The following is a 23,862-nucleotide window of genomic DNA, read 5'->3' on the forward strand; positions in this document are numbered from 1 at the left end:
CACCAGTGTGTTTCTGTGAGTGATTACTCTCTACAGATCCAGCAGTAGCACTGGGCGACTGTGACTGTAAACCTGTGTACAATCTGCAGGTACTCAGAGTAAATTTCAGTTTCCTGACTCTCCTGGTTGCTTTTTTTTGCCCTCTGGCACAGCACCCAGCACAAATGGAGCCTTGATATTCAGCCGGTCCTTCTCAGCCTCCTCATCTTCATCGTAGGGCTCATCGTCATCATCGTCCTCCACATCACTGTGGTGGGGGGTGGAGTGGAGGGAGGCAGAGGGAGAGGGGGGCACCGAGTAGGGCCTGGGGTAACGGAAACCCTCTGTCTGTGGAGACAAAGGATTTCAGTTTGAGTTCTATGAAAACCACCTGACAGACTTGCAGCAAATAGATTATCCATCACAATCAATCATAGATTGTATCGAAGTCTTCAGTTGGTGCTTTCATGTACTGGTAATGCACTACAACTTCAGACTTACACTCCCCTTTTAACACTGTTTGTCTTTCTTCTCCTTTTCCCTTTTTGTCTCCTTCTTTCTTTAATTCACTCTTTCCTTTATTTCCCCCTTTCTTTCCGACCCTTTTTCCCGTTTCCCTCTGTTACTTTCCTCCTTCATTTTTCCCTTTTTTTTCTTCCCTCCCTTCCCTTTCTTTCAATTTCCCTCTGTGTTTCTTTCCTTCCTTAATTTCTGCTTTCTTATCCCGCTTTCTCTCCCTCCTTCCTTTTTTCTTTCTTTCATTTCCCCATTTATTTTCAACTTGATTAGTATAACTCTCCCATATTAATACATATGAACAATGAACTAAACGTTTATCTCATTGTGACTGAAATTCCAATTTGTATCAATTCATACAATTGTATATGAAATATAGTCAGTCATAGCCCTTGAATCAAAGAAGGAAGACAACAGGAGAAAGGTGGAGTGGCACACTCCACGATGATGTCATGTCAGTCAACCAAATGTTAGGCTGTCAATTAAAGCCTGACAAATGGGTCAAATCCAACAGTATCCACTGTGCGTCAGTCAGTACATCAGAGGTGTTCTCATGTACATGCATGTGCAGTTAGAGTAAGACTTCGTCCAAGGTTCTCAGTCAGCATTTCACTGGGAACCACCTAAAGATATTCTTTAAATACTTTAACGGTTTTCAGTTCGTAGCACCATTGAGAAATTGTGCTTAACAACGCAATGGCATTTAAAGTTGTTGCTCTCTTTTTCCAGTACAAACTCTGTTCTACACAGAAGGAAATCAGCCTGGAGGACATTACAGAGGAAGTTTAAATGTCATTTCACTGTAAGCCATGAGTTAAGATTGACAAAAGTTGTTTTTTTTTTCTGTTTGCTTTTGAATATCACCTTCACCTATCACCTATTTGCTAAATTTCCTTCTTAGACGTTATTGGCAATAAAATATTATGTTTAGGCACAGGTTGAATAATACCTCTATAGGAACTCCAGAAATGACAATAATACCTATCCCCTGGCTCCAGTTTATTTAATACCTACAAATAAAACCCTGTCTCCTAGAAATTACATTTTAGTAACTACAGAATTGTTCAACTTTTTATGGTTATGTTAGACACTTGGTTATAGATAATGGTCTATTTTCATACAGAAAAAGTTAGCTGCAATCACTTTTTTTCCCCCCTAACTTTAAACCAAAGTGCTTTTGTTGCCTAAACCTAGTCACAGTCTGGACTCTTTCCCTGCGACTGCAGTGTGGTACATAAAATGAAGTGTTTCATTCACTCAAATGCTGGATTTGTCCGCAAAATGGAATTATGAATGCAAATTAGCAGTATACAAACATGATTTAGAAGACAGGGTTGTAGGACCAGATGGCTTTTATGAAGAACTCTTGACTCACTCATTTTTTCTGTCAGTGATTAATAGTTTTTGTCCAAACAGAACGCTCCCTCAACCAAGGAATCTTCCACATATTAGTGTAAAAAGATCAGGATCACAGTTATAAGATTGTTATTAGCAAAAAGACTTGAATCCATTCTGCCTAAGTTAATTAATCTGGACCAGTCAGGCTTTATGAAAGGGAGATATTCTGCTGACAATAAAAGGAGACCCTTGAATGTAGTAAATTATTTGGATGGTTAGATGGAATTTTCTTTTCTACATTCTACACAGGCCTTTACAGGCCTTTAGTTTAACTGGCAAAACTCAGACATGACAATTCAAAGATATCAATATTTTCATTTTGTGTCACTTTTCACAAATGAAAATCTGGTCAAAGATTGGAGGCCAACCCCCTGAGAGACACTCAGACTCCTCCTACAACATTTTTTTAAGCCTGGTCAACAACATAGTCTTTGACCCCAACCATATGCTGAACAATGAATACAACTTGTTACCATCTCTTTTGTACTCCAGTCACTCCTAAAATTAAATATGGAGCTGAATCCCAGATCCCGGTGTTCCTCACCTTCAGAGGGGCCATGGGGTCCATCTTGAATTTGTCTGGGAAAGCTCTGCTAAGTGCGAGATGGCGGGCATGTATATAGAACTGCAAATCACAAGTCAGACATGTACATCAAAAACCAAACAATATTAAACTGAACACCTTGCTAAGTTTTTCTCCTTGGTTTTGAAATTTGGAATTTTCAGTTTCAGAAGCTGTCATTTCTTGATACAGCTCAGTTTCAAACCTAATGTGCTCCTATCTCAGTTTCCTTCTAACTGTATTCATGCATGCAGAGTTTTATTGATTACTATTATGATTGCTGTCATGTGAACTGTGTGTTCAGACATGAATACAGTATTCTGCCTGATAGACATGATGTTGTATTTGTTCTCATATCAAACAGCTTTTTGGTGCTGGTGCAACAGACCCGTCCCAGGTATCTCCAGTCCAGCAGGTCAGACAGCCTTTCAGTCCGGTTCCGCTGGATGATGCGCTGGCGCCGAGACTGCTGGCAGAAACTGAACATGAACTGGGTCAGCTGGTTGCAGGACTCCTCGGCCGACTGAAACCGCCGGTCCACGATGTAAATACCTGATAGAGACAGTGAGAGACAAGAGGTGGCGTGGAGGAGAGAGGAGAAGAAAAAACACAGACAGTACCTGACATTCATATGATTTCTCAAAATGAAAGGACATTGCTTTGACAAAAGGCAACAAAAGCACTGATATATATATGACAATTCCCCTTTGTGTGTGTGTGTGTGTGTGTGTGTGTGTGTGTTTGCGTGTGTGTCCACACCATAGGCAGCAGGGTCTGAGACATGCTCCTCCATGAAGCAGCCGAAACCTGACAAGTTGGTGGTCACACTGGGAATGCCCATTACAGTACATTCACCTAAGGAGGTACAGCACAGTTCAGAATAGGTACAGTATGTTTATTGTCATGTGTATTGATAACAGGTGACAAAATGCACCATCTAAGTCTAGAAGTCTAAGTCAACTCACAGTGACTGCGTTTTTTCAAAGCGTGCACTGCGTAAACAGATTTCTGCAGAAAGTACACGTCTTACATAAGTAAGGCAGCACAGCTTGCATTGTAGGCCTGTACTGGCTTGCAGGTTTCATTGGCTCAGGTTGTTTCATTCACATAGTGTGCATTGGGATACAGAAAGTTGACGTCTAGTTCAGCTTACATAGGCTGCCATATTGCAAAGGGTGTAAGGAATATACAGCATGTACAGTATAAACTTCAGCTTTCGCAGAATTTCTTATGGCAGTGTTGAAGAACTAATCCATCATTCTTTCATGCAGTTGCTATGGAGAACAACTGCAGTGCCTCAGTATTTCAGAAACATGAAGCAGAAGTGTGTTTAGATGCATGCCCACTTGCATATTATAGGTTACAATGTGATGGTAAAAGGTTACCAGGTGTGTATCCCCACGGTTCATAGTAGGAGGGGAAAACTCCAAGGTTACAGCCACGAACAAAATCCTCATAGTCCATTGGCAGCAGAGGACTGGTGGAGGACAGGAACTCAGGGTGAAAGATAACCTTAGAGGAGACACAGGGAGACATTTTCAGAGAGATACTGAGTACAAACCTGAAACTGGTTGTAGAAGTGAAATATTCATGAGTCAGCACTGCAGATTGTTTGCTATTTATGAATTCTACAGATTAGACTTGTCATCAGCTGCAGTCTACAATAAATAAATATCCTATGACTTAAAACTTTCTGTTGTTGTTCAGAGATCCCAGAGGATGAATCTTAATGTTTTGGTGATCCCTTTACATTTCAGCTATTACATTTCCCTCAGTCTAGTGCCTCTTGCACACACTAAATAACAACTGATAAAAATCATCATATTCCCCCAAAATTCACTAAAGTTGAACACATGCATGCTCCCTAAAAGATCCTCAAAAAAGATTTGATTATTGCATTACTACTTGCTGAATGGTAAACAAATCTATAATGTATTATAGATACTTTCTTGTTTTCCATATTATGAAGTGATGAATAGCTGGCCTCGCACATTAAAGAAGAAACTGTAGCTGCAGTGGCTGCAGTAGCATTCAATTTGTTAAAATGTTGTAATCTTGCAGGACAAACCATTAAAGACAAAGCAACACTTTCATTACTTTGATACATGATGCGTTTGATGCTTAGTTTTGCACTAGTTGACAATCAATCTAGTTAAATCTACCAACAGACCTATCTTCAACAACACCAACAAAAACAACTAGTACTTATAATGAAGTAATAGTATATAACAGTAAAATGTGGTAACTAAAGATTATATTCCCTGAATCACTTTTGAGCCATGCTAGCGACAATGTTGGTCTGTCAGTCAGTTGGTCAGTCAGATTAAAATATCTCAACAGCTCTTGGATGGATAACCATGAAATTTTGAACAGACATTCAGTCTTACTGACTTTGGAGAGCCCTTGACTTTTCCTCTGGTGCCACACAAGAGGTTGACATTAATTCTGTCTGCAAAGTGCTCTAGTCCTTCTAGTTTTGACCAAAATATTGTCAAGCATTGCACATCATCATCACCAAGCAACTGAAAGCTGAGACATTTTCACAAACTGCATAGAACACAGTGATGATAAACATATAAAGGAGTTGGTATCTACCTTTACGCGGTCATTCCTGGAGTTGAAAAGGCCAATGCGTCTGATGTTGGACAGGATGGGATCTGTTAAGTCGTCCAGCATGTTGTGAGTGGTCACTGGAGGGAGGCTGTGTCTCTGCATATTGTTTTAGTTTAACAGAGGAGAAAGGTCAGTTTGGTCTCTCGCTAGATTAGATTTATATCATAATGTCAATTTGAAGGGATGATATTTGGATAGATTTCTGCTAATGACCATTTTTAATTGATGTTTAATTTGATATTGCTTTGCAGCAAATCCATTTCTCTTCAGCGATAACAGTGTTAATCAGCTAATCAGTCAATAAAGAAGCTTATGCTCATTGCTTCAAGTAAAAGACTGAAACATGCTTAAGTCCACTGTGAACACCATTATTGTATGTATTAATATAGTCTGGCTGTCCTGAATGCTGGTATGTGGGTCTCTGTGGAGTGTCAGCTGATTTTCCGTAAATGTAAATGTTTACACGGCTGCATTCACACAGTATATGTCACACACATACAAGCACACATGCCGAAAGCAGTGGAGTGAGAAGTAAGGACATAATGAGTGTTTGATTCAGTGGTCCGTGACTTGTAACCTTTCAGGCTGTGATTATGAACAGTATTGATCAGTGCAGGCATAAGCTGGTGATATGTGGCTACTGTCTCACACCTAATCATGACACAAAACAGAAACAGTCATGCTTCATTTTAAAAATCCCAAAGTTTCTTGTTTTTTTCTTGAAGGGAATTCATGAAGGTTACCAAGTGAGTCTTCTGGAGTGTTCAACAGGTTTATTGAATTTGTGAATAATGTCAGCTATTCAGATGGTTAAATAAGCTGGTTCAGACAGGCAGACCTCCATGGCTCAGTCAGAACAATAAGTCTGAAATGTGTGAGATCACCCCAACTTTACAGTCCAAGAACGCTCCTGTGTCTCAAACCACTGAAGTAACATAACAGACAGCATGCAATATATATTCTCACACATACACACAAACACACTGTACACAACAATAGGTAAATAAATAGTGAAAGTTATGCTGAAAAACAGACTTTAACAAGTGTTTTAAGACACATGCCATAATAACTGACCATGTGATCTAATATGCAAAAATGTCACCATACAAGTTACTTTATTCATATTCTGCAGTCCTGTTTTTTAAAATCAAACTTCATGTATGGTGTGAAATCCTGAGAATTTAAGGAAAAGCTTAATACATTTCTAGGATGTAATAATTTAAAATCAGAGAACATCTTCAGCCTGTAACTCTCAGCCAATAAAGACAAAAACAGATTGTGGTACACTGCAATGGAAATATCATACATCTTTAGTACAAAGTAGCCGCTATGTAAACTGTTCAGTAAGGTCTTTGGATTATCCAGAATATCCAGGACATTGTTTAAGGAAATTAAATTGTCAGGGAAATGTTACAGATTTTTTACCTTATTTATCAATGCTGTTAATACCACAACTTCATTGAAATGCAATTTGGCTGAACTGACCTGACCAGGCTGTTTAAAGATGTTTTCTTCTTTATTAGACATGATCAACCTGTCTCTATCAACAGGCTATGTACCACAGTCCTTTAAAGTAGCTGTAATAAAACCTCTCCTTAAAAAGCCTACACTTGATCCAGGGGTTTTAGCCAACTATAGACCTATATCTTGAGAAACCAGTTGCTGGCCAGCTGTGCGACTTTTTACATAATATTAGTTTATTTGAGGATTTCCAGTCAGGATTTAGAGTGCACCACAGCACAAACACAGCATTGGTCACAAACAACCTTCTAATTGCATCAGACAAAGGACTTGTCTCTGTACTAGTCTTACTAGATCTCAGTGCCGCATTTGACACCATTGACCATGGTATCCTACTACAGAGACTGGAACACCTCATTGGCTTCAAGGGAACTGCATTACGCTGGTTTAAATCCTACTTTTCAGAACGATTTCAGTTTGTAATGATGATTCCTCTATGTACACTAAAGCAAGTCACGGAGTTCCACAGGGTTCTGTGCTTGGACCGATCCTATTCACTCTATGCTTCCTCTAGGCGACATAGTCAGGAAACACTGTTATGCAGATGATACTCAGCTATGTATCAATGAAGCCAGAGGAAACCAATCAGTTGACTAAACTCCAAGTGTGTCTTAAGGAAATAAAGTTATTGAATTGTTATTGAATTCAGATAAAACTGAAGATATAGTTGTTGGGCTAAAACACCTTAGAAACTCACTATCCGATGAGATAGTAACTATGGATAGCATAGCGCTGGCCCTCGGTACCACCGTAAGGAATCTGGGAGTCATCTTTGATCAGGATATGTCATTTAACTCCCACGTAAAACAAATTTCAAGGACTGCCTTTTTCCACCTATGTAACGTAAAAATCAGGCACTTCCTGTCTCAAAATGATGGAGAAAAACTAGTCCACGCATTTGTTCCTTCCAGGCTGGATTATTGCAGTTCCTTACTATCAGGCTGTCCCAATTAGTTGCTAAATACTCTCCAACTAAAACAGAATGCTGCGGCACGTGTTCTGACAAAAACCAGGAAAGGAGACCATATTTCTCCGATATTAGCTGCGCTGCACTGGCTGCCTGTAAAATCCTGAATAGAATTTAAAATCCTTCTCCTTGCCTACAAAGCATTAAATGGTCAGGCACCATCTTATGTTATAGAGCTCATGGTACCGTATTACCCTAATAGAACATTCGGATCCCAGAATGCAGGATTACTGGTGGTTCCTAAATTCTTTAAAACCAGTATGGGAGCCAGATCCTTAAGTAGCAAGCTCCTCTGTGGAACCATCTTCCAGCTATTGTCCGGGAGGCAGACACCTTCTCTACATTTAAGAGCAGGCTTAAAATGTTCCTTTTTGATAAAGCTTACATTGAGGGCTGGCTCAGGCTTGCCTTGGACCAGCCCCTAGCTTGCTGCCATAGGATTGGACTGCTGAGGGACTTCCAATGACACCCAAACCTCTGTTCTTCTCTCCCTCTCCATCTGTATGCGTTTCTGTCCTATCAAGTCATGTTACTGACTTAGCTTCTTCCACTGAGTCTTTGTGCTTTCTTATCTCGCAGGTCCGATGGGAGAGCGACTACTGGGTTCCCCTGCTGGACATCCACTACAACCTTTATTGTGATGAGCTAAGCTACCATTATCATATGATCATTAGTGCCGTGCAATGTTCATTTACTATCTGCTATTAATATGTTAATACATCACATACATAAATATATCACACAGGCATATACCATGCCATATGTACTTCGTATACCTATAAATCTATTATAGCTGTCAAAACTGTGATTTCTGTCCAACCCCGGTCCTCTCTCTCTCTCTCTCTCTCTCCCTCCCTCTCTCTCTCTCCCTCTCTCTCTCTCTCTCTCTCACCACTGTCACCAAGTGCTTGATCATGAGGGAATTGTTGGGTCTCTGTAGATAAAATGAAAATGTAAAGTGTCTGAGACAACTATGGTTGTGATTTGGCGCTATATGAATATAAATTGAATTGAATTGAATTGAATTGACCCTTTAACAGCAGAATTTGAATAACTCCAAACTGAAGTGTCACAATCTTATCAATTGTTTAAGGTATAAAACCTTGAGATGTGTTCCTTTTTTAAGGAAACGGCAAGAGAGACGGATATACTGGGTATCCAACTCTGTGAAATTAACAAGGCTGCAAGTGAAAAGTGTGGGTGGATGGAAAAAGTGAAGGGCTGAACATGAAAACTGACAAAGAGAGAAATAATCGCAAGCGCATTTCAACCAATCACCAATCAGGATGGGCCTCCATTCCATCACTCTCCACACACTTGCAGTCAATACCACTCTCACTCCATATCCCATCACTGAAATACTGACACCGGCATAAATTCATTTAATTGAGGAAGACCTTTTTGTGAGCCCTTGTAACACTGTGCTGTAACATACATCAGCTCGATACAGCCGGTCTATTAACCCATGGTCTGGGATGGAGAAAGGTAATTAACCCACACTCATCTTTGTTATGGCTCTGATGTTCATTCATGCTTTTCACTCAGGGGAAATCCCCCTCATGTCACAGTATAATTCATCTCCGGTAGGGGCCATTGCTCACATTGATCACTCCAGGGGAAATGCCTCATCCATTCATAAAAGCAGAGCTGAGGATGAGAATGCGTCGGTGGAGATTTATCTTTTACAGCTTTTTTTTCTTGCTATTTTGGCTACTGTATAATGATGGAGCAGGTTCAAACCTTACAGCCACAGGAAACCTGATGTGAAATTGTTTTTTTATTTTATATTATACAAAGCATTTGAAGTTACTCAAAACATCATGTAACAGTTACAAATTAGGTTCTGCTTGTTTGTTAGAAAGTACTTCAAATGAAAGTGTTTATACCCTAATGAAAACAAAATAAGCTAGAATATACTAAATGTTAGTATACTGAGCATACTGAACTGTATTTGCATCCAAGCTATTAAATAATATAAAGTGTGCTAAATTGGAACAATTTTTTTTTTCAGTATTTAAGTTGTACAAAAGTCCAGCTTAAGTTTGTCATGTCTCGTCAGATTTGTTAAGTGTTTTTGTTCACGAGCGTCATGTCTTGTCTTGCACTTCCTGTTTTATTGTGAAACCTAACTCTCCTCTCGTTTCAGGTCCCTTGACTTCCCAGTGTGTTTCCCGCCTGTCTGATTGTCTTCCCCGCCCTAATTGTCTCCACCTGTTCATTGTTACCTCGTGTATATATAGTCCGCGTCTCCCTTTGTCCTGTGCCAGATTGTCTCGTGCCATGTCTTTGTACCAAGCCGTGATTTATCCAGCATTCCAAGATCTTTGTCTCCGTGTTGTTCCTAGTTTGTTTTGGAAGTAGTCCTAGTTTAGTTTAGTATTTTTCTAGCATTGCTTAGATTTTCAGTTGATACTTTATTCTTGCCATTTGAGCCCTTTTTGAGTTTTGAAATTACCTTCCAAATTATTATTAGCGTCTTTCGTTTGTACTTTGTTGCCATACATTGTATGTGCTGTGTTATTTATCCTGAGCGCCTTTTGTTAAATAAATCACTTCTTTATTTTGTAACTTTGCTGATCGTGTCTGAGTCTTGCATTTTAGTCCTGAAACCCCGTGCCTCCGGGCCCTGTCAAAGTTGTATTAAGTATACTTGACAGTGCTAAAATGGGACCACTTTAAGTATACTAATATACTGGAAATACACTAAATATTTTATATTCGCTCATGCTATTCTTCAATTTAAAGCACAACTGTAAAACATAATGTAATGTAAGTTGTATTTTGAGTGTACATTAAATCTAATATTAACAGATTACAAATACATCTACACTGGAATACTAGAGTATTTTTACATACTTTTTACATACATCATTAAGTGTAGTTTGAAACTGTTGACAATGGTATGGTACATATATGTCAGATATATTATGCATTCATTGCACATTATTGCCTGCCTGTCCTTGAAATATTTGGCACCTCTTAGTGTCTGATCCTTGAAAATATTGGTCACTTCCTATTTTTTCCTGTCATTGACAGCATAATACATGATTCTGTATATTTGATGTTAAGATGCAGCTTTAAAAATGTGACACTAGCATTGTCATTGTTGTGACTGAAGTTTTTGTATGACATAGCCTTTGTATGGGCATGCTTTTGTGTATCTATATGTGTCACATTGAATGGCAAATGGATATATGCAGATTTGCAAGTAAAAATATACTTTTGAGTATGTCATGACAGCATAAAATTAATATACTTTTGATATGCGTACGTTACTACATTAACACACAAATACACTTCCAAGTATTTGACAGCAATTATCTAAAAGTGCACTTTAAATGTTGAACTTAAATTTTACTAAAAGCAAATTCCACACCGAGGTATTTATCGAAAGTACACTATATTTCAATTTTAAATTGAATGTAATAAAATGTAATTCAGGGTATTTCATAACAGCATCAAATTAACATATTTTTGATATGTATACATTTATTTTAAGTGCACTCTTAAGCTAATAGTTTTTTTTTAACACACTGAAAATACACTAGAAAAGCTTTGGCTGCAATTATCTGAAAACTACACTTCAAAAATTTACAATTGTCAATTCAAAACGCAGTGGCCTCTCTGGGATGAATGAGGGGCCTGTGTGTTAACTGACATATGAACAGTGTGGTCAAACTGTCCTTACCTTTTGTTCACACACATCATAGAAAGAATGCAGTTGTTTGTATCACATCTTTTTATATTTTGTATTGTTTCTCTATTTTTGGGTACTCCTTGAACTTCGTGCTGTATTTTGTGGTCCCATACACATGTAAAGCACCCTGTAACGGTTTTGAAAGGCGCTATAGAAATAACATTTACTTTAAAATATTTAAAACTTCTATTACACTTTTGGCTAAAGGATGGACACTTTGAAGCATATTTCACCTCTGGCCACATCACATTGAGTGATGTCACAGCAGGACAATCACTTAACATCACTCATCTTGGTGAAAATGTCCATCCAGAGGGGAGGCGAAAATAATTGTGATAGCCTGCAGATGAGGAATAACAATTTTTCCATAGATTTTAATATGAGCTGACTATGGAATACTTTGCAAAAGTGCCAACCAGTCAAAACAGCAACAGCCCTGAGACCCTAGAACTGTAGTGGCCTGGAAAGCCCCAGTTTGCATGCAAATACTAAAGCAAATGTTTGTGGTTATTTAGCTAATTTTGTGGCCCTGTCTTGTAGAGTAGCCCTGTGTCAACATATACTTTTAATACTATTATTATTTCAGATGATGTTGTGCTTTGGGATTAATAAAGTAAATAAACTTAAACTTAAAATTTACATTGTACATATTTGGAAACTAATCTGACACACAGGATACCTGGGCCACGTACTTCAGCGTATGTATTCTGGGGTATCCATCTGGGGTTGTCATGTGGCACTGTTTTTCCCCATTCTTGTAAAATTGTCTAAAACACCTATCCCAGGCATACCCAAACTAAAATGAAAGCTGTTCTGAAACCATTTGGAGTACATGTATGTTTTGGTCTCTTTTGAAATGTACCACTATTAAGTTTTATCCCCAGCAGTCAGTAAGTGCTACTGACATCGAGTAATAGAAGTTTGAACAAACTGAAGTTGAAGGATTTAGCACAACATAACAGAGAGAACAGGAAATAGCTTTTTTTTCCCCTAATGGCATATCTAGGTGATCCAAAAAAAAGACAATTTATTATATTCATCTTGTTAAAATTTGTATTCAGGTAATCAATACTTAGGCCATCTACATTCATACATTGGGTATATATACTAAAATTTAGGCTACATATATCTTTGTATTGAGGCCATTTACTATAAATTTGGAAGATTAGCACAGCTAATTTCAAATGCTAAAACAGTCTTGTGCGACTGTTCTTGTTTAAGTTTGGAGATTGCACCTGCTGTTGTGATTGTATCTTGAAATGGTTTGCATTAATAGAATCACAAGAATCTTAACTTTCCAATGTTGGATGGCAAGAGTTTAAACTTAAATGTGTTGTGTCCCTAGACGGGCAGAGTACTTAACACTCTGATGACCCATGGACAGGTCGTGGAGTGTTAAAGGGGGAAAAAAGACACCAGATGGAAGAAAACAACAAATAGCTTGAAATGATGCAAGTAGCTGTTTACTATAGAAAAAGAAGAATGAGAGAAAGGCTCCGGTACCTGAGTGGCATAGATAGCTCTCTTCATAATGGTGAAGTCGTCCTGGTCCAGAATGGAGTTCATGTCAGGGATCTGCCCTCTGAGGACAGTGCAAACAATAAAACACACAACATAAAATATGGGTTGTCTCCATTCATCACAGAGAATCAGTGCTAATGTACTCTACAAATTGTAAAAAAAAGTGTAAAGTCATTAAACCTCTGGGTTCAGTTACAGTGTCCGTATACATACTTACTTTAACAGAGCATCATACAGCTTTTTGCCAAACTTCTCCTTCACAGTGTGAGCTGTATCCCTATGAAATTCAAATGGAAACCTGTTTCAGAAATGTTCCTTTGACCCAAACTCATGGGCTTCACCTGCATTGGTAAGCCAAACCCAAATTCACACACTGAAGCCTTAGGCACAAAAACTGCTTGGTCAAGGTTGGAGAAAGATCACAAACATGGTTACACAAATGTTGACTGGAAATGTAAAGTGAATAGTAAACTCCAGTGTCACTCAAACACTTTGTCAATCCTACAAACCCACCCCTACCTCTTCCTTAAGAGGTTTTGTGGTGTTACAACAAAGCAACACCACTTTTACATTTGTTTCTTAGAAACGATAGTCCTTGTTCACCTGACCACAAAAGTTGGACCCCTGCTATTGTTTTTCAGGCGAGGACAGTCTCCGAGTTGAGCTGCTCAGAGGCCAGCAGATCAGATTGTGTTTGCACTGAGCAGCTTCCCTCTTAAATTGTACCTGTGCAGGTCTGAGATACAGAGAGCTTTGCTAACACTGAAACTACCCTGCTCAAATGAAGGCTAACTATTATATCTGTCAGTCAAATGCTGTATATACATACACTATATGTATAATCAGGGGTGCACATAACTAGTACACAGGCAAGCATGGATGACAAAAATCATCATCCAGTTATTTCAAAACGTGCCTTTGTGTACCAGGCACCAATCGCTTTGCATGGACACTTTAGACAGTTTGCACTGTGAAGCTGTTACAATCCAGCAGATGGTGGTAATGCAACACTTCTGAATGCCAGCCACCATAAAACTCAATCGAAAAAAACGCTGACAGCAATTATAACTGGTCATCAATGCACAGAAGAAAAGACCTTCACTGAAAAGTGGCTCAACGATGTACTGTGGCTTGAAGCTAAGCATTAGCACACTGAAATGTGGTGAAAGATATGTCTTTCACGTCCACATCTAGCAGACAATGGAAGGGCGTTTTATACAGGCTGAAAGAATTTCCCTATCATGAAAAGAGTATGGCGCACACAAATGCGTCAAAGGTATTGCTAACAAACAAGCTAGTCAAGATGAAAAGTCCAGTCACCCACTAGCCAAAACATTAAATGTAGAACAACGTCTTCCTAGCATTTCATAAAGCTAAACACACACGTCCTATGGAGGATTTTGCTTTCTTAAAACAGCTAGGAGTGAATTCAGAGGTGCATATTGATGTGAGGGGTGAACAGAGATAATACAGAACACTGCACAAATTATTAGCGAGGAGTTAAGAGCAATATTGCATTTGAATTTAGTTAAATTTTGTCTCTTATGATGCCCTTGAGCAGTGCAGCATGTCAGAGGGGATTCTCACATCTCAGCATAATGAAAACCAAGTACAGATCTTGTCTGTCACATAATCGTCTCTCAGCCCTAGTTGACCACAGAAACACTTGACCTAAAGCTAGCTGTTGACCTGTGGATGGAGACGACTAATCTGACACTCAATGATAGACTGGTCGGTGTGTCTTCATGATCTACCATGCAGGGAGCTCAAGCAGAGGACAGGGAGGGAGACACAGAGGAGGACAGCGAAGAAGATGTATGTGATGAGCACCAAACACTCCTCTGAGAACTCACCGGAGTTTCTGACTAAGAAGGTTATGTGCGCCGCTGTTTCTAATGAAAAATGTTTGTCTGTATAGTGGTATTGGACAGTTATGTAAAACATATTAGGTCATACCAGAGCTGTTTGCGTACTGCTTGCCCCTTCAGTGACTCAACATTGAAGTTGTTAGTTTTAGCTGGCATGATGAAGAAAACTACCACCGTCACATCATTTCTGTGGACCTGTGGATGCAGAGTGGAAGGAAGTAGAAAAACAGAGGGGAACAAGATGAATGAGTGATTTTGACAGTGTGCTGAAGAATTTATACTTCTCTTTTCTCTTGTTGTAGTTGTAATTTTTTTGAACATGTACTGTTTGCAACTTTCACACATTTAATTTTGATGGCAATGTGCTACAGAGTGCAGAGGACTAAAGGACCTCACCCGCAGGAGGTAGTTGAGTCTGGACAGTGATTCAAGAAAAATATCAGCTCCCTTGTTGGAAAACTCATAGCGTCCAGCAATGAAGAAGAAGAGGGTCTTTTCCAGGTTGAAGTCCAGGTGACTGCCAGAGGGATAAGAATTATTATCAGGTTTAAAGGAAACAACCATTCTGTGTTGCCACTACATGAGATGGATCAACTACATTCATAAACTCTACCCACCCATAGAAGTGTCCTCTGACAAATTCCTGGATGCGGACCTTGCTGGTGGAGTGCAGGTTCTGAAACTCATGCATGGCCGAGAACTTCTTCACATTCAGACCGTTAGGCGTCACCACATCTGTACCAACAACACAACAATTGGAGTGCTTTACTGTGGTGCTGGAGGACAGGTGAGGGGGCCATCCGCTGAGGACCATAAATATTATTAGTAACTGTCAAGTTAATCTGCCAGGTAGATTTGTGTTATTTGATGAAATGCAATTTCCCAGCTTGGCTGCAATTTCACAGCTTGGGATAAATAAAGTATATCTATCTATCTATCTATCTATCTATCTATCTATCTATCTATCTATCTATCTATCTATCTATCTATCTATCTATCTATCTATCTATCTATCTATCTATATGAATAGACCAACTGACATCGGCAACCTTAATATAAAAAAACATCAACTCCGCGGAGCATCAAAAGCTTCCCCACCTGGCTTCCTGTGAAGCATGTGGTTAGCTTCCACAGCAGTGATCTGGGAGACTGTGGTGAAGACATGAGCACAGTGGACCGCTGCTCTCTCCAGGCAGTAACGATGATAGATCTGTCTCTCACCCGCCTCCTTGTCAATGTCGAACTACAACACACACATATACACACATATACACACATGGGGCAGGTCAATACAGGGTGAGGGGCAATTTTTTCAAAGAATCTCAGTTATAACCTTCTTGGTTCAGTGTGAAATTCATCAGACTGTGCCTTGCTAAAGGTGTCAGGATAGGATGGCATTAAACACACCCCTTGCAATATTTATGCTGACAGTGTGTGGGTGTCATCATTGTAAAGAATTAGTTTTAAGTGTTATTACTCTGATGTTTTACAACATTAGTCATGTAGTTCAGTATTTGTAAGTAGATTAGTGTAATCAGATAAGATCAATAAGATAATCAATAAAATAAGATTAGATAAGATTAATTTTATTAATCCCCAGCTGGGAAAATTTGGTGTTACAGGCAGCATTAATAAAAATTGCAATAGCAAAGGCAATAGAAAATAAAAAATACAAAATAAGAAGTTGACTATATATATGTGCATTTCATACAAAAGACTATAAAAAATATATTGCCAATGGAAAGTATTGAGAAATTTTGAAAAATTGCACAAGGATTTAAACAAGAACTTGCACATGGTTGGCATGAATAAGTTACATACAGTATTTTGCTCTTTTGCACAGTATTCTGTCGGTACGTTTCACTGTGTATTTTTTATTCTGCTTGTATATTTTATTCTGTCGGTACATTTCACTGTGTATTTTTTATTCTGCTTGTATATTTTATTCTGTCGGTACATTTCACTGTGTATTTTTTATTCTGCTTGTATATTTTATTCTGTTGGCACATTTCACTTCCATATTTTATTGTTTATTGTTAGTATATTTTATTGCCTTAGTATATTTTCATTCTGGTATATTTTTAATTGCTTTTACAAATATTTTTATTGCATGTTGGTTTATTTTATTGTAGTTATATTAATTTTATTCTTTCTAATCTTTCTTATCTTTCTTATTATCTGTTTCTAACATGGGGGTTGCAATGAAATTTTCATTGACATGTCATGCTCAATGACAATTAAGACTCTTGATGAATTCCTATCTATCTATCTATCTATCTATCTATCTATCTATCTATCTATCTGTGTGTGTGTGTGTGTGTGTGTGTCACAGTGGAAATCAAAATATATATGTACTGAATAACCTGACGTGTGTTGGAATGAAGGACCTGCAGTAGTGTCCTTCTTACAGAGCGTATGCAGCAGTCTGTTACTGAAGGAGCTGCTGAGGGCCCCCACTGTGTGTACCTATGTTCTCAGTGGTGTCCAGAGGCCAGTCCAGGACAGAGCCAGCTCTCCTGAGCAGTTTGTTCAGTCTCTTTCTGTCCCTCTCAGAGCTCCCACAACATTGTCATTGTGTAGTGACACGGAAAAGAGTTTCTCTTTACTATATAAGCTGTGTCGCAACTCCATATTACATACTAATAGTTGAAATGCAGCAAGTACAGCAACACCAGGGCTTTGATTTGAATCATAACTCCACTAAGCATTTACACATCAGCAACTTGACAGGCTGAACGCTCTGACATTTTGGCTGACACCTCACATGACCATTTAAGATCTTCCTTTGCTCTTGTAAATGTAGGTTCCCCCCTCTCTAAATTATGTGGGCAGTGCACCTACATACAGAGGAGTGTAACTGGTCCTTGGTATCTCTTTGGAAATACGGCTGGAAAAAAGCAGGTCAAATAGAACTGTCTCTGTGCCAGCATGATTTGATATGTTGTGTGGGGCATGTTGCTCGTCACACATGTATTCTTTAATGTGAAAAATGATAGTCATGCACCAAAGGTAAGGGAAAATTGTATAATTCTATTTTCATAGTGCTATTGAGTTGTCAACAATGTCTATTTGGTCCTACAAGTCTATGGAAAATAGTTAATAATATTCCATCAATATGCCAATAGTTTTACCCTGCTACCTGTACATAGCCACATAATCTTCCGGACCAGTTAAAAAATTGAATAAATTTTCGTCAATTCACCAAATTATTGACTTTGTAATTGAATTTGCTACATTAAAACCCTTTGAAAGTCTTTGCGCTGGTGCTCACTGCAATTCAGCCTTTTTTGTGGGGAATTTGCCTGCAGCATGCCAAAGACGCACACAACAAAGACTCATTCTGATGCTGAATGTGTATTTGTATGATGTGTGTGTAAAGGTGAGTAGAGCCTGTAAAAAATCTTGTTTACTGACAGGAATTAATGTAACACATGGACATCACTCAAAGTGCAACTCTGGCCTCCCACTGCTCATTAAACTTCAAAATGTTTAATCATAATTATATATAATGTCATAGAAATCCAGCCACTGGAGAAGACGAATCAAATATGTGGATCATAAGTCAGCCAGAAGAACAGTCAACAAAGCTTATAATGCATATTGATGTGATTGCTTTCACAGAACAGATGAAATTTCTCAGGGCTGTCTGATGTTACAAACACCTTGTCTGTCAATGATCCAGTCAGCCAGTGAGTGGCCTTTAGCTCCATGCTGACCTTTAAGATGTGAGCAGCAAAGAGCCAATTACAAGCATTGCACTGGCCCCTCCACACACAATTCAACATCACTAATGATGCTCTAAGTGGCTGTAAAAGGCTGCAAATTTTGGCCTGAACCTTTGAATGTGAAAATGAATCCAATGGAACCGATGGGTGTATGTATGTGATGATGATTTATTTTTGATGGTTAAGGTTAGGGTAAGGGGCTAGGCAATGTATTATGTCAGTGAGTGTCCGAACAAAGATAGTACAAGTACAAGTGTGTGTGTGTGTGTGAGTAACCTGCTTTGGATTTAGTTATGGATAGAAAATGATGGTGTGTTATTTTTTTTAGATAGACATGTGAGAGTTCTGACCTATGGACCTATGAAACCTTTCCAAAACGCTCGGAAAAAGTTGCTGCTGAATAATTAGTAAAAATGACTATTCTACTGTTGTAACTACCCTGACTGGACTAAAAGCATCAGTATGTTTTTGTTCTGTTCATGCCCAGCAGGCCAGGTTGTAATCCAGCCGTTTCTCCATTTATTCAATCCATCATTGTTTTACACAAGAAGTTTAGATCTCAGATGCTACTTCCAAACCATCTAACATTTTCCTTGTCTGTGATGTTTAAAATGATTGTTGTATCACCTTGGAAACAAAAATTAAACACAAACTGGATTTAAAAATTGTTCCTCAGAAACACATGGCTGGATCTAAGAGCTCTACAGTTCTATTAATTGTGGCTACAGCACATGTGCACATGTGACAGTCTCACTGTATTTCCTTAGAAACACAGAAACTAACTAGTACTCATGTGCTGGAAATGTTTCACCATTTGATGTTTGTCACTTAGTTTGTGGTAATTTAACTAAACAGGAATCATTTAGGATTATGCACCATGTAAGAACAATGTCAACTGAAATCACAAAGCCCTTAAAACAGGATTTGACTCAATGTCCCTTTACAAAACATGGCCTCCAGATGAGAGAATAATACAGGATCTGCATTGTCACTGACAGTAAGGTTGTGGCAATTGCCTACTTTGTGCCCCTATTTATTACAGTCTAGTTTTCAGCAGTATTTGCATGTTTCTATGTACGGCATGGCCAGCCCTCCTGACCTCTCACCTTGTCCAGGTTGTTGTAAAAGTCGGCATTCCCAGCACAGAGGTATCGTCCCAACAGGGTGGCGTGTGTAGTGAAGACTGTTGCCATGGGAATCTTACGGAAGCGAGAGAGAATAAGCCCTAGACCAGCCTGCCACTCATGGAAATGACCAATGACATTTGGTTTGTCTCCCAGCTGATCTGTTAACTGGAAAAAAAGTTGGAAATAGCAGTGCCTGGATAAAATTGCATTGTAACTGAGGTAAAGCTGTGAAATTGAAATTTAGGGACTGATGAACAGCAGGCTGAACACCAGCTGACCTCTTTGAAGAACCAGGCGATCAGGGAGCCCAGGATGAGCGAGTCATTGGCCTCTCTGTCGTGGTAGGGCAGGCCAACGTTGCAGGTGTGCCACAGGTCCCCCTTCCAGCGGTCCAGATTCCAGGCTGCAGAGCCAATGTCAAACAGGATCACATAGGGACTGCCCTCGATCAGCCAGCGGCCAAAATGAACCTGCATCATAAATATCAGCAAAAGAAGCCCACTGAAAGACTTATTTTGTGTTTTTTTTTTAATATAGTTTAAGGTTTTCAAAATCAAATTCCAGAGCACCTGTTACACTGGAAACATACTGTGGTCAGAGTGCATATGAAAATCGTCGTGGCTCACACACAGCTGGTGACAGACATTCACTTTTCTGGCCAGTAAGAGTGGAGAAGAAAGGTTTGTCAGCGTCTTTACTTAAGTAGAAGAAGACTGACCTATATAATACTTCTTTCCAGTAAGTCCATATAATAAAAATCTATTTGAGTAATAGAACAATATCACTTAAAGTAATTGTTTCTTCAGCATTTCTTATTCCATATCACAATGTGTGTTTTTAAACCCAAAAAGCCGTTATTGTGGTTGCAGTTTTACATCTCATGAAACATTTAACATCCAGTCCAATGAAGTCGCTCATAGCTGTAACTAAGCACAATGCTTGAATAAAAATTATTCAGTAAACCAGTTTTTTAATACTGTTGTTACTCAAGTGGTCTCCCTGAAAATGGTCCACAGCATGTTGGTCAGATAGGACATTAGAATATGTCTATTTTCCTGGATCATCAGGGTCTCTGGTATATGACCACCGCCATCTAGTGGCTAGAGATCAGTGGCTAGAACCACACTGCATCAGGCCGCACCTCAATGAGAGTGTGGTAAATATTCACAGCAAAATGCACAGTACACAGTCTCACCGTCACACACACACATTCCCACCTGGCAACCGTTGTGTATGAGAGCGTCCATGGCCTTCCTGATGGCGGGGTTTGGTGGCTCGCAGCCCTCCACCTGGGTCTTAAAGTTGTGTTCAAAGTAGGGTCCCATCATAAAGTAGTTCTCACCCCATTCATCCACTGTGATCTTGGCTTTGGTCTGAATCACTGTATAGATTCCTCCAACTGCAAGTTCACACACAGTGAAAGGAAAATTAGGCTCTGAAATCACTTTTTTTAAATATTCGTATCGTCAACAAAGATGGAGGGCTTGCTGCTTGCTGCACTGTTCTATCTCAACATAGCAATAAAGGTCAAAGGTGAGATGACAAATTCAGAGAGCCAGGAATAAGAAGCAATGACAAGCTAAACTTACATACATACATACTGTACACATACCTTACACACACCTCTTGTGTGTGTGTGTGTGTGTATTTATATATATTCTTGAGTATATGTACATACATTACACACATATCATGTAATACACACATGTATGTATGTATTGCATTACCTTCTTGCATGGACCTCTACTTGTCACGTTCCCTGAGCCAGTTTGTGACACACAGACCAAAACACGTGGAAATGTTTTTCCCCAGTCTCTTACTTGGCAACAAAAAGGCAAATATTTCTGAAAGACTATCAACAGTCAGTGAGCACATAATGACGTCTAGGCGGTATCAGAGAGCAGGCATTATATAAGACCTGCAGGCAGAGAAAAAAGCAGAGTGACTGATAACCTCTGAACTGTTTGACCACATGTATTGCATAGAATCTTGTAGAATTTAGTTTTGGGGTTTCTGTGGAAATGATTGCATATGTTTGAAGTCTTGGACGAGCAGACTTCATAGGTGTAAGTGCTGCTGTCGAGACAAAATTAAAGTTTTAGGGTCAGAAAGACAACTTGCTGTGCTGCAACAATGGAACTAATTATTCCTTTGTAATGTAAAAATCTGAGAAGCTCAAAAATGAGGGAGTGAGTGCAGTCCTAGGAACAGCTAAGAAACTGAGCAGAACCCTGGCCTCTCCCAGGCCTCTGGCAGAAGACTCCAGCTTCAGGGAGACACGCACATATTACAATTATTATATATATTAAAGTTAAATATTGGTTGTATTAGGCCAAGATACTGCAGTCTTGAAGCTCAAACCCCTGTTGAGTCTACAGGATATTTTATATGGATTTTATAATGGTAGTTATTGTGTAGACAAATAATGTATAATTATTACTATTATAAAAGGTGACACACTGGTACCTCTTTCAATTTTTCATCCAGTTTGTTCACCGTCAAATGCATTTTTCATGTTTGTGCCTTTGATTTCATTTTCATTTTCAGGAGGCAGCCAAAGCAAGGGCTCCACTTTCACCACTTATCTGCTGTTTAATGTTTAGCTCTTCAGACGGATTTCAGTATTTGCTCTTTAAGGGGCAAAGAGGCACAGTTTTACACAAATAATACCCCTACAGCCAACTAGTCAGGCTTTTAAGTCGTTCAGTTACAGGAATTTGTGGATTTATACCATTTATTAGTTTTAATACAATATTCTTTCCAGAATTATTTTCTTAGTTGTTGTTATGCAATCAGAGAGAAGTCAAGCAGTTTCGTGCCAAAGGCAAATCATCTTTTCATCTTCAGTAGGGCTGATTGTGATCTAAAATGAGGATTATAGTCAAATATGTGAAATCTGTCTGTGTCATGAGATGTATAAATACAAAATTTGCAAGAATAGAATTTTGCAATAATTTGAAAGGCCTTCTGTAGTTGAACTCATGCTGCATCAGTTCAAACTTCTAATTTCATTCGGATATCAAAGCATCATTACACTTATGATCTGACCTTTGTTGGTGACCTCCCAGGCCACCTCAAAGAGCAGCAGGTCCTCTACAGGCAGCTTGTCCTCCTCCCAGGCCGGCAGTAGCCCGCTCAGAGACGTCATGGACAGGGAACGTGACAATGGCATCTTGAAACGTCTAGAGGCCCAACAGACACCACCTGGAATATAGAACTGTGGCAGTCTGAAGAGGAATCCTGCAGGTGGAGGTCCTGGGCTCAGCAGGAACAGTCCCACAGGACACAACAGCACGAGATAAAAGACACTCATGGGGGCAAAGAGCTTCCACCCCGCCTACTGAGACTGACCTCCAGTGAGGAGGAGGGGATGTTTACTTTCTGTACACACACACACGCACACACATCGGGGTTAAAGGTTTGGTGGACTTGGGTGTGATGAACTGAATGTGATTTTGAAATGTGGATGAATGAAAGCAGCTCTGCCCATGAGGACAAGGGGACTGGCAGTGATCCACTCATGAATTTGAGCATCATTACAGTGCTGTTGACTACTTTGCTTTTGTGCTTTTTGAAAAATTACTATTTTTGTCTTCAATAAAAGTTGTTTTTTTGTTTATCTTATTTGACAATAACATTGCAATTGACCAACAGACAATGAGGCAGTTTGAGCCTAAAATATTAATTTTATTTTGTAACCTCTGCATCACTGAGAATATTGAATACAATTTAAGAATATTAAATTAAAAACTGAGAATATGGAACAAAACACATTTACTCAAACCTGATAATGACACTAAATTGGCACCATGCATCTTTAACCTCAACAGTCTATTGAAGAAATATATATTTTAATGCAACTAAATTCAGCATGATATATATAGTACCAAATCACAACAAAAGTTGTCCCAGGACACTTTCCATACAGAGCTGGTACAGACCATACTCATCTACAGAAACCCAACAATGCTAAGTTTAGTTAACAGATTTCATCTGCCTTCATTGACAAATGTGCACTGAAAATTTATGTGAGCCTTTCCTGTTAATATTGCCTAAATGCAACATATATAGAGTGAGTAGTATCAGTCCAAGCACGGGAACTCTGTGACTACCTTAAATATGCATGGAGGAATCAATCTAATGAGTAGGACTTAAACCAGCTTAGTGCAGTTCCTTTAATGGCAATTAAGTGTTCCAGTCTCTGTTAGAGGATGTGTTGGTCAGTGGTGTTGAATGTAGCAGTAACATGTAACCAGACAAAGTCCTTTGTCTGATGCAATTAGTAGGTCATTTGTAACTTTAGCCAGTGTAGTCTCTGTGCTGTGATGCACTCTAAGTCCTGACTGTAACTGCCCAAATAGACTATTG

General features: G+C 39.1%; 1 protein-coding gene across 1 annotated transcript; it reads right to left on the minus strand.

Moving 5' to 3' along the window:
• Nucleotides 1-105: 105 nt before the first annotated feature.
• Nucleotides 106-22,666, minus strand: gys2 (glycogen synthase 2). The gene is made up of 16 exons (XM_041964130.1): nt 22,543-22,666; nt 20,712-20,893; nt 19,773-19,964; nt 19,474-19,659; nt 15,741-15,885; nt 15,260-15,377; nt 15,039-15,159; nt 14,731-14,837; nt 12,992-13,051; nt 12,757-12,835; nt 5,051-5,164; nt 3,841-3,967; nt 3,215-3,310; nt 2,844-3,007; nt 2,438-2,518; nt 106-327 (listed from the first exon to the last, which is right to left on the minus strand). The coding sequence occupies exons 1-16, from the start codon at nt 22,664-22,666 to the stop codon at nt 106-108; spliced, it is 2,118 nt and encodes a 705-aa protein (XP_041820064.1).
• Nucleotides 22,667-23,862: the final 1,196 nt, after the last annotated feature.

Source organism: Chelmon rostratus, chromosome 22 (assembly GCF_017976325.1).
Source record: "Chelmon rostratus isolate fCheRos1 chromosome 22, fCheRos1.pri, whole genome shotgun sequence".
NCBI classification, from domain to species: Eukaryota; Metazoa; Chordata; class Actinopteri; order Chaetodontiformes; family Chaetodontidae; genus Chelmon; species Chelmon rostratus.

Coding starts and splice junctions, on each gene's coding strand:
- gys2 (XM_041964130.1), bottom strand. CDS start 22,666: ATGCCATTGTCACGTTCCCTGTCCATGACGTCTCTGAGCGGGCTACTG. Junction 19,660..19,772: donor TCGCCTGGTTCTTCAAAGAG/GTCAGCTGGTGT, acceptor CTTTTTTTCCAG/TTAACAGATCAGCTGGGAGA. Junction 12,836..12,991: donor CTGTATGATGCTCTGTTAAA/GTAAGTATGTAT, acceptor CACTGTCCTCAG/AGGGCAGATCCCTGACATGA.